At 45.8% G+C, this 13,658-nt stretch overlaps 2 protein-coding genes across 2 annotated transcripts in view; one reads left to right on the forward strand and one right to left on the reverse strand.

The window, feature by feature from the left end:
- Positions 1 to 9,095, forward strand: part of SLC22A3 (solute carrier family 22 member 3) — a 47,961-nt gene extending 38,866 nt beyond the window's left edge. Inside the window, exons 7-10 of the mRNA XM_029944405.1 lie at positions 532 to 640; positions 1,394 to 1,506; positions 4,773 to 4,872; positions 7,553 to 9,095. Coding sequence (XP_029800265.1) covers positions 532 to 640; positions 1,394 to 1,506; positions 4,773 to 4,872; positions 7,553 to 7,613 — 383 coding nt within the window. The 3' untranslated portion in view covers positions 7,614 to 9,095. The remainder of the gene's footprint in view (positions 1 to 531; positions 641 to 1,393; positions 1,507 to 4,772; positions 4,873 to 7,552) is intronic.
- Positions 9,096 to 9,691: 596 nt separating this feature from the next.
- PLG (plasminogen) overlaps positions 9,692 to 13,658 on the reverse strand; it is a 44,088-nt gene continuing 40,121 nt past the window's right edge. Inside the window, exons 18-19 of the mRNA XM_029944733.1 lie at positions 10,589 to 10,734; positions 9,692 to 10,111 (exon numbers count right to left, since the gene is read on the reverse strand). Of these exons, the coding sequence (XP_029800593.1) occupies positions 9,950 to 10,111; positions 10,589 to 10,734 (308 nt within the window). The 3' untranslated portion in view covers positions 9,692 to 9,949. The remainder of the gene's footprint in view (positions 10,112 to 10,588; positions 10,735 to 13,658) is intronic.

The following is a 13,658-nucleotide window of genomic DNA, read 5'->3' on the forward strand; positions in this document are numbered from 1 at the left end:
AATACTTAATGAAGAACTTTGGCCTTTTCCCCCCTTGTTACTTCGGAGGAAAGGAGAATCTCCTCATATAACCAGCACAGCCCCTAAAACTGTTCATTTTTAAACAAATGAACCAACTGATATTTAAGAACCTGGCCTCTTCTAGATGATTTCCTGGGGCGCCTGGGTGGCTCAGTCGGTTAAGCGGCTGACTTCGGCTCAGGTCATGATCATGTAGTTCATGAGTTTGAGCCCCGTGTTGGGCTCTGTGCTGACAGCTCAGAGCACGGAGCCTGCTTCAGATTCTGTGTCTCCTTCACTCTCTGCCCTTCCCCTGCTCATGCTCTGTCTCTCTCTCTCTCGCACAAATAAATAAACATTGAAATTTTTTTAAAAAATTTGGCTACAATATCAGAAGACGTCTGTCATTTGTGCTTAAAATTAGCAAAGACTTGGGGCTGGGAGAACACTAAACACATCCCGTGTGTAGTTTTGTGATATTTTATTGAAAGAAAACCCCTAACTCTTCCTTTCCGCATTTTCTATTTGCAGGAATACCGTGGTTGAGAACCACAGTGGCTACCCTGGGAAGACTAGGGATAACCATGGCCTTTGAAATTGTTTATTTGGTAAACTCAGAATTGTACCCAACGACATTACGGTAATTCCAACCTATAAGTCCTGGTTTCTCCTAAGTGATTCTGCAGCCTAATGTTTTGACCTGAAAACCATGAAATAGTTTCCTTAACTTGGAGATATATGAGCCCGGGCTGAATTCAGCCAGTGAAGAAGATTCACTTTGAGTTATAGTTGGTTTCTGCATTGCTACCTTCCGCAGTTTTTTGATTGAAGCATTTCTCATATCAGTAGCTTTATGCACAGCTGTGGTTTTGTGGGATCAGAAAAGCTGGTTAGCGTGTGTGCCTAGATGTGAGTCAAAACTGTGCTCATCTGCATAGCCCCGTTTAAAGGCTACAGCCTCTGTTCCCACCACATTCCACGTGGCAGCTGTGAGTGATTAATGAAGGACAAACTAAAACAGTGAACGCGGGCTGCACGAAGCCTCCTTTCCTGGGGGGTGTTCATGGGCACACCTGACCATCGCGGGGGGTGCCAGGGCGACCCGTAAGTATCAGAGTGGGTGGTAGGGAGCCGCTGCCAAGACCCTTATTTCCACCAATGCTGGAGACCATCTCGCTCTCCCCGCGGTGACTCAGCATTTGCCCCGCTGTGAAATGGGGCAGAATGGAAATGGTGTGCTTCGAAATAGGAGAGTAGTCGTAGTTCTCAAAGTTCAAAACTATAGAGACGGAAAATATTACTAAGGTTGCTTTTTACTTATGTATCTGAATGTTTTCCTTATCTTGAATATATTTACATATTTTTGTATTGAAAACAATGTTTTACTCTACAGAAACTTTGGAGTCTCTCTCTGCTCAGGTTTATGTGATTTGGGGGGAATCATAGCCCCATTTCTGCTCTTCCGGCTAGCAGCCATTTGGCTAGAACTACCTCTTATCATTTTTGGTAAGAACTCATTTCATACATTATTCTTTGTCTTGATAGTTTGCTATTAATGAGATCATTCATTTTTTTATGACAGTTGCTTGAGTTTTGAGTGGCCAGTCCGATGACAGTGATACGTGAAACCCTAAATGATTTTAATTTATCTTATATGAAATGGTCGTGATGAGTCATTAGCTTTCTTTGCAAGTTCTGAGTTAAATTCCAATACTATAAAACTCTTGATATTGGGGGACCACACCATTAATTTTCAAGGGACCAATTTGGGCCTTCTGGTTGTTTCCAAATAAGTCTACAAAATGATTTGATTTGTAAATATTCTATACCTATTAGATATCATATCTTCACTTGCTTTGCTGTGAAGCAGTCTAGGTCCAAAGTCCGTTGTCCGTGTACCATAGCCTCTGCCATGGCCTTCAAGTTCATGCCCGCCTTCCTGCTCCGGTTTCCGCAGGCCTCCTGGGGGGATAGAAGCATAGCAGAGGGACTGGGGGCTTCGGGTAATTCGGCCCAGTGCTTCTCGGCTGCTGTGCTCACCTTCTGCCCGTGTCTCCTACCTGCCTCTCCCCTCTTCAGCCAGAAAACACCCAGGCCGCCCCCTTCCCCTACCTTCCCTCCACCGCCATGTCCTCACTCCTGGGGAGACTGCATTCCCCTTATTGCTCAGCGGTTTAAATTGCATGAAAATACTGAGTCTGTGAGGATATAATCCTGAGCGATGCCAAATCCCTAACGGTGCTCGCTAGCTAGGGGTGGGAGAGCTCCTAGCCACGTGACACCACCCAATTCAAGAAAAGATTATTGCAAATTATTTCGTGGGATCTGATGAACAAGCCAGTGTTGATTCTGTGGCCAGCATGAAAAAGCAAAGAGAATGCCATTGTTCAACCAAGACTGAGTGGTCTGGGGGGGCAGGAGTGGGGGGTGCCTAGCTGAGATCTGAGAGGAGTGGAAATTACCCACACGGGAACCGTGGGCCTGGACTCCAGGCAGTGGGAAGGCCTTGTGGCCGAGAGTGAAGCCTTTGTCTGGGAGCCAGGGAGGTAGAGGGCAGATGCAGGATGTACAGGGGAGGAGGGGGGGTGCGCGGGAAGGGAGGGACGCTGGGCGGCAGGAGGGGCCAGATCACAGTCTTGAAGGATCTTCCCAGTCCTGTGCAGGTTTGCTCCTTATCCGAAGAGCAGTGGAAGCAGATGATCTAACTTGGGGTTGACAGCGTTAGGCTTACACTTTAGAAGCAGGACTCTGATGTGCAAATGGTTTAGAGGGAGAAGGTGCTGGTGGGGGGCCAGTGCCGCAGGGGAGGGATCGTGGCTGCGGCTGGGGGTTAAGGCCGTGACACCAGGAGCACTGGGCCCAGAGAGATTCAAGAAATACGTTATTAGTAAAACTGGTAAGGGGGGTGGGGCGCCTCGGTGGCTCAATCGGTTAAGTGTCTGACTCTTGATTTCAGCTCAGGTTGTAATCTCATGGTTTGTAAGTTCGAGCCCCACATCGGGCTCTGTGCTGACAAGGTGGAGCCTGCTTGTGATTCTCTCTCCCTCTCTCTCTGCCCCTCCCCTACTCATGCTCTCTGCCTCTCTCTCTTTCACAATAAATAAAGCAGGGGGGAGTAAAACTGGCAAGAGGAGTGACTGAGTGGGCTCCCTGGAGGGGTTCCCCAGAGGCAGAGGGGGTTGGGAAGGCCGAGCTCCTGGCCAGGAAAAGTGGAGACAGCCACGCCCTCATTGGATGGATGCCAGAGGAGCTGGCCCACAGGACTCAGAGGAACCTGTCCTGGCGTGGGTCACAGGAAGTGCCCGCAAGAAAGCCAGTAGCCTTTGGGGCCTGTGCTCGGGAGAAAAGAGAGGCCCAGTGACAGAGATCTGGAGGCCCTCTGAGTGTAGATAACCACTGACGTGAGAGGGGCTGAGACCCCCACCCGAGGAATGGGACCAGGTTAAAGGAAAGGAGAGGGCCCAGGCAGGACAGAGCCCTGAGGAGTGATAATGGTTCTGCATGGCAAAGGGACCCAAGGCCTCAAGGAGAAGAGGAGGCATGTGAGAGGGGTGCGGGGGCCAGAGAGAAGCGGGGCCGGGGTGGGGGTGGGGGGCAGCGGGCTCGCCAGCGGCCGGTCCTGCTGTGGGGCCAGACTAGCAGACAAAGTGAATCCCAAGGGCTCTGGGCAAACCACAAAGAGACCAGACAGGGGTGGCACAGGACCCTGGCGGGCACCCCCCTCTGCCAAAGCCAACTGTGAAGTTTTCAGGGATTTTTGAGCCCAGATGTTAGCACAGCCATTATTCAAACTTCCCTATATTGAATCTATTAAAAACAGAGGTAATACCCAACCCCCATCACTTCCTAATTCATGTACATTTCCCTATTATCTGTGTTCTTTGGACTGCTTTGGTCCGTGTATCCTCATGGGGGAGATAGGATACCACACAGTGCCCCTGCCCCTCCCTTCCCGCCGCCTTGATCCGCGATGTCCCGTGGCAGAAGCTAGCGATGCCCGCGTGAGGGTATTCACACCGCGGAAAGCTGCAGACGCCGCAAATCAGGGCTATGTTTCCGGGAGGGCTGGTTGGTAAACACTCACCGGCATATCTGTAGGATGTGGAGATGTGTAGAAAATAGGGGAGGATGGTGTTTCAAGAATTTCAGCTCTAAAGAACAGAAAAGGCAGGGGTGGTAACTGGAGGATAATGTGAGGTTGATAGAAGGGTCCAGAAAGAGGAGAGGCTGGCATACGGTTTGTGCCTCCACCAACCAGTTATAGACACTGAAACAAGAGGGTTCATCGCTTCAGTGAGGAGCCCAGAAAGACTCCGAGAGATGGCCATTGGGCTGAAGTGGGGACAAGCCGCACCGCGAAACGTGACCCCTTAAGGAAAGGGAGGGAGACCAACCAGTAAAGCGCTCGCTCCGTAGGTAGAAGGAAGCTGGGAGGAGTCCTGTGTGGTGGCCGCTATTTTCCCCCGAGAAACAGGAGGGAGGTCTTCTCATTTAGGCCCCCGATAAATAATAGTGAAGGGAGCGCATGAACAGATGTGTGCAAGAGTCCTGGGGCAGTGGGACCGCACAGGGTCCGAGGAAGGTAGAGAACATCACGAGGGGCGGCAAAGGGAACCTGGAGAGCTGGTGAGGGTAACCGGAGGGCTGCGGCTGGTAGGGGCTGGTTAAGGTTAGTTGGTTAGCTGGTTAAGGCTAAGCTCCAGGGTGAGCAGGGTGATGCCATGGGCCAGCGGTGCGTTCCTCGTGCGCTATTGCTTTTTTTTATTCCGTAGGTGTCCTCGCATCCTTCTGTGGCGGGCTTGTGATGCTGTTGCCTGAAACCAAAGGTATTGCTTTGCCAGAGACAGTGGATGATGTGGAGAAACTTGGCAGGTATTGTATGAAATTCAGCACATTTTAAATAAAAGCAGCATTTCAAACAATTGGGGAAAATGGGTGTGGAGAAAATTGAACTTTCATGGGGGAAAATAATATCAACCCCTTGTCTCACGTCCTAAGCAGAAGATTCAAAGTTGATTTAGAAGGTTAATGTAAAAAAAGCAAAATTATAAAAGAATATATTATTTTTTAAATGTGGTTATGAAGAGGGAAACATTTCTAAGTAAGGTGTTAAAACTCAGGAAAAAAATCTAAAGGAGAGGAATGGGTGGCTTGACAAAGTAGAAATAACTTCAATGTGCATCAGTAGGAAACTGATTATGAGGATGATAATATATTCATCATATGGCTGACTATGCAGAGATGAAAAGAACTGAGGTATAACTGTGTGGAAGGACATGGTAAGATCTTCAAGACTGATTACAAAGTGAAAAGTTGCTGAACAATGTGGTACAGTATTTATTTAAAAGTAAAACCAATAGCAAATCCTCTCTGTAGCTAGATGGGAAGATAGAAGATGGAAAGAGAGAAAGAGATGACGTATAGATGGATGGATGGATGGATGGATGGATGAGTGGATGGGTGGGTGCATGAATGGTTAGGTGGATGGATGAATGGATGGATGGATGGATGGATGGATGGATGGATGGATGGATGGATGGAGTGGATGGGTGGGTGCATGAATGGTTAGGTGGATGGATGGATGGATGGATGGATGGATGGATGGATGGATGGATGAGTGGATGGGTGGGTGCATGGATGGATAGATGGATGGATGGATGGATGGATGGATGGATGGATGGATGGATGGTTGGATGGATGGGTGGATGGGTGGATAGATGGATGGATGGATGGATGGATGGGTGGATGGATGGGTGGATGGGTGGATAGATGGATGGTGGATGGATGGATAAGAACAGATCAACAGAAAGAAGATGGATAAGGAGAGAGAGATTAAGTTTTAAAGAAGGGCATCTAACTGGTGTGCAGGGCAAGTTAGTATCCAACCAGTACATAAACATGAAGAGTTATATCATGAAAACCTCACACTACACAAATGCATTCTAATTTCCTCTGCTGGAAATGTTTCATAATAAAAAGAGAAAGACAGTATATGAATATGAGAGGACACACAAGATCAAATATAGTGATATAGACCCTCTTGGGATAGAAATGAATTGGGAAGAAGACCTCACTTTTACACTCTGCAGACTTTTGTATTATTTGATTAATTTTCTCATTATGACGCATGGCCTTGTATTATTTGCATAATTAAAAAATATTTTAACTGCTGATTTTTAAAATAAAACCAGTCTTCCAAATAGTGACATGGAAACAAAAGATGTGGCTCCCTAAACTTAAAAAAAATTCCATCAAAAATATTATATTTATAAGATGACTGAAGTGTTAATTACCTTACGGCAATTCTTGTCCTCACTTGTAGATTGGGAAGAGATTAGAAGCTGGCACTTTTTAAGTACTGATGTGATGTGTGGTTTCACACGTCATTTCACTTAATACTCAAAATGATTGTGCAAGAGTTCTTATCCTCACTCTTTTAAGTAGTAGGAAATCTATGCTTGCTAACTAACTTGGATGTAAATTTATAAAAAAATTAATAAATAATTAGATAAAAAAAGAAAAGTTCACAGCTTTGGGGCGCTTGGGTGGCTCAGTCAGTTAAGCACCCAGTTTTGGCTCAGGTCATGATCTCATGGTTGTTGAGTTTGACCCTGCATCAGGCTCTGTGCTGACAGCTCGGAGCCTAGAACCAGCTTCAGATTCTGCCTCCCTCTCTCTTTCTGGTTTATTACTTTATGTTGTAGACTACTTGATGTTTTCTCTTCAAATCCCCTTTTCATGAGGCACCCTCCTCCTCCCCGGAGATGGGCAACCATTGCTAAGTGTCTCCTGAGTATTTTACCAAACCCTTAAAACTTATACAGTGAGTTCATTGGACTTTGTTGTCCTGTTCCTTGATGCTATTTTGAAATATAAGATTGATTCATCATCCCAGAACTTTCCTGAGAAAAGCTCATCAGTGTATGTAAACTAAAACCATCAGCTCATATTTCAGTAGCTGACTTATAACTGTCAGAGATCCAGAGGGCATTTACCCCAGGAAGTAATCCAAACAGATTCTTATACTTGTTTGGAAATCAAGTGAAAAGTAGTGACTTATTTCTCACCCAAAGCTCTACCTATATTTCGCCCTAGAGCAAAGCTACCTAAAATTTGGAGTGAGGTGAAAGATTCTTTTTGAGATTCTGCTGTTTTGCTAATCAAAAGTAAGAAATGTATAAAAGGTGTTAAAACTGTGTGAAATCCTCTTGAATGTTATACCAGCCTAAGGTCCTGCTTCGCTCACAAGAGAGAAACATTTTGCTAGCGGTGTCACCCTAGACAGTTTCTCGGTCTGTATCAGAGTATAGGGACCAGGTCAGGGGGAGTGGCATCCAGTCCTGTCACATAAAGAGTTTGTATGCTTCAATGAAGATTAACACCTGCCTGGGCTCTGAAAGCAGTTTTTAAAAAAATAGGCCCTTTGAATTGGGCTTCTATGAGATGTTCTGCATGAGTGTGATCAGAACCAACTATGATGTTGAGCAGACATTTGTTTAACTTGTTGTCTAATAGTTTGTAAGGCCTTTCTCTTTTCTCCTTGTTTTGTTAGTCCATACTCCTACCAGTGTGGCAGGAAAAAGAAAACCCCCGTTTCTAGCTCGCGCCTTTGAGGCTCCCCTGCCAAAGACGAAAGGAAGCCGTCTAGGCGGACGTCTCTCAAGGAACCTGCGTGCCTTGCAAACACGTGTGTGTTGTCCATTTTAGCCACATGATGCCGTGTGGCTCCAAGGGTTCGTCCTACTGCACAAAGACATTTAAACTGCCCAGAGTATTTTTATATAATGTCGGGTCAATTAGGATTTATAGCACTGGGGAACTTTCTGGGAGCACAGAGGATGTGGCTGGCTTAGCAAAGAGCCTATTGCGCATACAGCTCCCCCTGAGTTTTTTCTTAAGTTGGAGCCGCAGCTATGACCCAGTCATAGAGGGACACAAGGAACCTTTACTACCAAATCCTTGCGACCGCTTACTCCATCAGAGATGAAGGATGTGCAAACCAGGGTTCTGGGAAAAGTGCACAGAAGTGAGTTCATCAAACCTGATCAAGGAACTAAAGCTCTGAGCTGAGTGTTCCGAAGACACCAGGGAGGATGAAGATTTGGAAGATACTGAATCCAAGGACCGTGGGCCACATGGTACCGAGGCTTTCCTTTCCCTTCTCATTTTGCGCCGTGTTGCCACCATACACCTGGGCTTGTGGGCATGCTTGGGTCTTGTTCCATAATCATGAGCAAATTGGCTGCACCACTAGAGGATTTGTCTCTATTATTTCTTAAGCCAGACTGGGGCTGAGGTGATTGAGCCACATACTCAGTTCTGTATTGAACAAAATCCATGGACTATGGTTTCATGGGTCTTAAGATTTTAATCTTGAAGGGATATTTATCTTCTATTTCTTGAGTTCACTTCTGTGATGCTGCCCATGGTCAAGGGTGAAAACGATGGACTGTTCTTATTCAACCCTGACACGTTTGACTTGTCTTGGTAAGCAGCGTGCATCCTAATTTAAAAGTAAGGTCAGTTTATAGCCATGTTAAAAGAAATAGCAGAAGTTTTATAAGTAATGTCATAAACACTAATAAGGGAGTTGACCTTTCTTGTTACTGAGACTTTTGAAAGGTGGAGCTTACATACATATCTGCTGCCATTTTCTGCTCTTCTACTTTATATGTTATATTTGTGGGATCTTTCAATTTGGTATATATCTTATGCCGAGTTTTTTTGTGAATTATTTTGTGTGGACAGAAAAATGGGCCCCAAGGGGACTCTTGCCAACGAAGAAGAAAATTCTTCATGAACACATGACAATAGGTACAACGTGTGTGCTAAGTGTAGAATAAGCTTTTTAACCCTAAAAGCACAACAGAATTGAATATGAATGTTTTATTTTCCCACGAAAAAACACTGCTCTTTGAGGATTTAATGCTGCAGCCACCCTCTCCTCATGCACACTTCCATTTTTGCTATCTTTGCAATTCTCTTTGCTGCAAGATGACTGTTCCTCCTTGATACTCTTACCTTTGAATTGCATTTTGAGGTGATATTTTGGTTCTGGTAACAATAAAACATTTTAAATTGTCAAGAAAAGTCAAGGTTTATTCTCTGTCTTCCTTTTGCACACGCATCACTGGAAAACACCTTTCCAGTGCGACAGCGCACACTTCATTTTGGGCAGACAGTGAGCGATGCAAGTTAAGTCTATGGCCACGGTTCCCTTACAGCCCTTGGTATCATTCCTAGATTCAAATGCGACCCAGAATAGCACTCAAGCTCCCTATGGCTCTTGTATTACACTGCCATGGCCCGGTTCCCTTCACCGTGCACAAGTCTCTGCCCAGAATCCCCAGCGCTCGGCTAACGTCAAGTTGTCAGTAACAGATTTCATCCCCAAGAATAGAATTTGTTCTCATGACTCCCCATACATGCTGCAGCTTTGAAAACATCCATCTCGGTGCCAGAAATAAAGACGTTAAAAATGTATGGCAAACCGTCTTTTGCAGACATGATCAGGATGTGGGTGACTTATTAGGACTTCTCTCCTTTCTTCCTGATGATCCCACAGGCTTCTCAGTCCTTTTTGCAACTATTCCTTGTGAGAAGGAGAGGAATCACCTAAGTCTGGTAGAATCACATTATTTAAAACTGGCAGGATAAAGGAAGAACAAGAAAACAATGAAGTTCAAAAAAATTAAGTCAAAGGAAGTACAGAGTTTATTTTCAACACAGGTTATAAATGTGTTGTTACTTTATTCTTACAGAATCCAGCAGTCCACGGACAGGAACGATTTATCCACAATAATATGGAAAGACTGTTGAGGCTTAGCAGTGGGCAATATAAGGACAGTCTCTTGGTTTGATTACTGTCAATCATTTCTGAGCATGACAAATTCCCTGCCCATGCTCCAGCTTCTAGAAGTGTAGACGCTTTGCTCTGTCTCCCATCCAGTTAATTATTTCTCATGATTCCTTCAATCCAAGTAACAAAACTTGAAACACGAACATAGACACCAGGCTTATTGGGGCGGGCACAGCCAAGACCCCAAGAGGTGACTCCTTGTAAAATGTACTTGTCCTTCTCAAAGCAAACCAGAGGCCCTCCACTGTCACCCTGTACAGAGAGAGAAGAGAATCACGTGAGGATTAAACCAGCCCCCTTTTATTGTGGGATGTCATCCTTCTGTTACCCAAAGTTAGGCTTTCCCGGTCCTTGAACCTTCTTTTCCAATTGGAAACTTCTTAATGTGTTATTTGAATAGCTTCAGTACGTAACAAGTGCTGAAGTATTTCAGTCCTTCCCACTAGGACGGCCACCCCTCGGGTCCCCCCTCCAGCACACTCCCCAGGCGTGTGGGCTCTGACAGTGAGGGTACTGAACTACGTACGCCCTTACAACTGACCTGGAACTCAGGGCCCAAGGAATCCCTTTAGATGATCTCAATCAGCATTGAGGGACAGACCTAAAATGTTTCTGGGTCGCATTTGAACTGTGGCCTTCAATGAACAAGGCTTCCCGGATTTGGCACTTTGGGGCAGAGGCATCTAAGTGGCCAACCCAGGACAGCAGAAGATTGAACTTTGTTCCTACCTGACAACTGTCGGTGCCTCCAGCCAAATCCCCGGCACAGAGCTCTGAGGACTTGACCCTTCCGCCGAGGTACTCGTAGCGATTGCACACCTTATTTTCAATCACAGGGAGCTGGGCTTCCTTGAGGAGCCCCGCGCCAAAGGTCCCTGCGTTTAAAAAGATGAAGGAAATGGCTACCAGATCCAAATATGCCTACAAGGAAACTTCAGAACAACAGAGCAGCGGTGACAGATCTCTTGTTTGCTGTGAGGTGGTAGAAAGAAGTCAGTTCCTGGGGTGCCTGGGTGGCTCAGTCAGTTAGGCGGCCGACTTCTGCTCAGGTCATGATCTCTCAGTTCATGAGTTCGAGCCCCGTGTCGGGCTCTGGGCTGACCGCTCAGAGCCTGGAGCCTGCTTTGGATTCTGTGTCCCCTTCTCTCTCTCTGCCTCTCCCCTGCCCACTCACATTCCCTCTCTTAAAAATAAAAATTAAACAACAAAAAAAAGTCAGTTCCTAATACTACTGGAATTCTTTTCTTTCTTTTTACCTTTTGAAGGTATGAATACTATATAAGATTCCATGTTCCCAAGACCTGGATTTAATAACATGACTTTCTTTACAGTGTTTTGTTTTTTGTGTTGCTATGTTTCTTTGGTTCTTATTTTTAACCGTAAAGAAATTTTTTTTAATATGTAAAGAGAGATTGAGAAATACAAGTGTTACTAATATCATATATTCACTTTCAGTCTTTTTCAAATGTTTTTTTTTTCCCACTACTTATATCATATGGCACGATTTTATACCTTGGTTGTTTTCACACCATGTTATATAAGACGGGCTTTTTTCAGACGCTACCATCTTTGTAATTAGGTTTTGTTTTTGTTTTGAGAGAGAGAGAACGTGATCAGGGGAGGGGCCGAGGGAGAGGGAGGGGGAGTCTTAAGCAGACTCCATGTCCTGTGCTGAGCCAAATGCGGGGCTTGATCTCACAACCATGAGATCATGACCTGAGCCCAAATCAAGAGTCTGATGCTCCATGAGCCATCCAGGTGCCCATAATTAGTATCCCGATGGACAGCGACTGCCTCATGGGTGTGCGTTTTCCTTTGAACGTGAGGCAAGTGTTCCGGAAATTGTAGTGGTGGTTGCGCAGCATAGCGAATGTACTAAGTGCTACTGAGTCACTCTCTTCAACATACTTAAAACAGCAAATTTTATGTTGTGTATACTTTACCACGATCTAAAACAAAATAGCTGCCTTTTACTGGAATAAACTTGTTCAGGTGCAAGCTCGTTAGGCGGTGAATCTCATTTAACCCTTACAAGACTCCCACAAAATAGGCACTTTTGTCATTCCTGCTGTGCAGCGAAGGAAACTGAGGCTGGGAGAGGGGGTGTGGTTTGCCCAACGTCACCCAGCAAGTGAGCGGAAGAACTGGGTTTGGAAGTTGGGTCTGTGACATCATTGGCGAAATTCTTCACACCCGTGCTCCTGGGCTCCTCCAGTTGTTTCCAGCTGTACACACCTTTGTTCATGCATTTTATATATATTCCTTAATATTTTCTTACCCTGGTTCCCAGAAGTTATACAGATGTGTTTATGGCTCCCGGTTAACATTGCCAAATTATTTTCAAAAAGTGTGTGACAGTATAAAATTTCGCTAGAAAAAAAGGGCGCTTCACCCCAACATTTCTGATTATTTAATATTTTTTTAAAAATATTTGCTGATACCATCGGCGAAAACTGCCCTGGTTTGTTTCCTAATTTGCATTTCTCTTCCAATTCGGAAGAGCAAATACTCTCCCATGGGCTTTTCTTATTTGTATTTCTTTTGTGAAAAACTGCTTTTTTCCCCCTACTTTGGCAAACTGAAATGGAACATTTGCAAAATAGCCAGAGGAGATGCTCATCTTCCAGACGGACACACCCGGGCATGTGTTGTCACAAATAATCCAGCTTTCCTATTTTGCAAGCCCAGTGTTCACGTGTTTTGCAAAAAATATTGTTAGCACCGGACAGCCAAGAGACGGGGGGCTACTTCTTCTCCAAAGACTCTGAATAAGCTTGGGTACTTGTGTCAAGCTTGGAATACTGACACCGGATCTGGAGTTGACAGGAGCATGGAGGCATAACCCAGCCCTGGCTGGGCAGAGCCACCGGGGAAAAGGGCCAGAGGAAGCATCGGGTAGGGGGTGCGTTACTTGAATTGAGTGTGGAGGGACCAGCCTTCTCCAAATATTTTGCTGAAAATTAAGTTCTTCAAGTGTCTTGCTCTTGTATCTGATTTCTGAGAAAGACACGTCCTGATGCTGGTGACAAAATCCACCGCTAGTTGGTGGGAAATCGATGTGGTCTGTGCAGAAGTGCTGCCATCGTGTGGCCACAGTAGATGGCGTATCTGCGGGATGGGAGGCTGGAGGTGTCCTAGGGATGATGCCCTGATATGGGGACTGTGGAGAAAAGGAAGCAGCAGCCCCGGAAGCACTCTGATTGCACATGAGGGGCTGGAGACAGAAAGGGAGAGTTTTGACCTCCCACTGAGAGGCTGAGAACACTGCTATGATGTCATTATTGACATAAGAAAACCGGTAAACAGGCCTGACTTCTGCTTTGTGAGTCCTCCTGGTGCAATGAGAACACTGAGAATCATTCTCCCAGTAGACCTGAGGGTGAGGCCAGGATAGAGGAGGAACCAGGTGCAGGAGAGCAGTGAGGAAAGTGCGGCTGGCGGGTGGAATGGAAGAAAGAGCAAATGGGCATTAGGGGTCAGGCAGGCCTGGGTTCCCTCAGGGTTCAGTTACACGTTACACACAGGCTATGTGAGATTTACTGATGATGCGGATGGTGATGATGGTGGGGATAGTGATGATGATGATGGTACGGACGGTGATGGTGAGGATGCTGATGGTGGAGGTGGTGGTGGTGATGGTTATGATGGTGGAGGTGGTGATGGGGTTGATGTGGATGATGGTGGTGGTGGTGAAGTTGATAGGGTTGATGTGGAAGATGGTGGAGGTGGTGATGGGGTTGATGTGGATGGTGGTGGAGGTGATGATGGTGTTGATGTGGATCGTGGTGGTGGTGGTAGA

Source organism: Suricata suricatta, chromosome 7 (genome assembly GCF_006229205.1).
Source record: "Suricata suricatta isolate VVHF042 chromosome 7, meerkat_22Aug2017_6uvM2_HiC, whole genome shotgun sequence".
NCBI lineage: Eukaryota > Metazoa > Chordata > Mammalia > Carnivora > Herpestidae > Suricata > Suricata suricatta.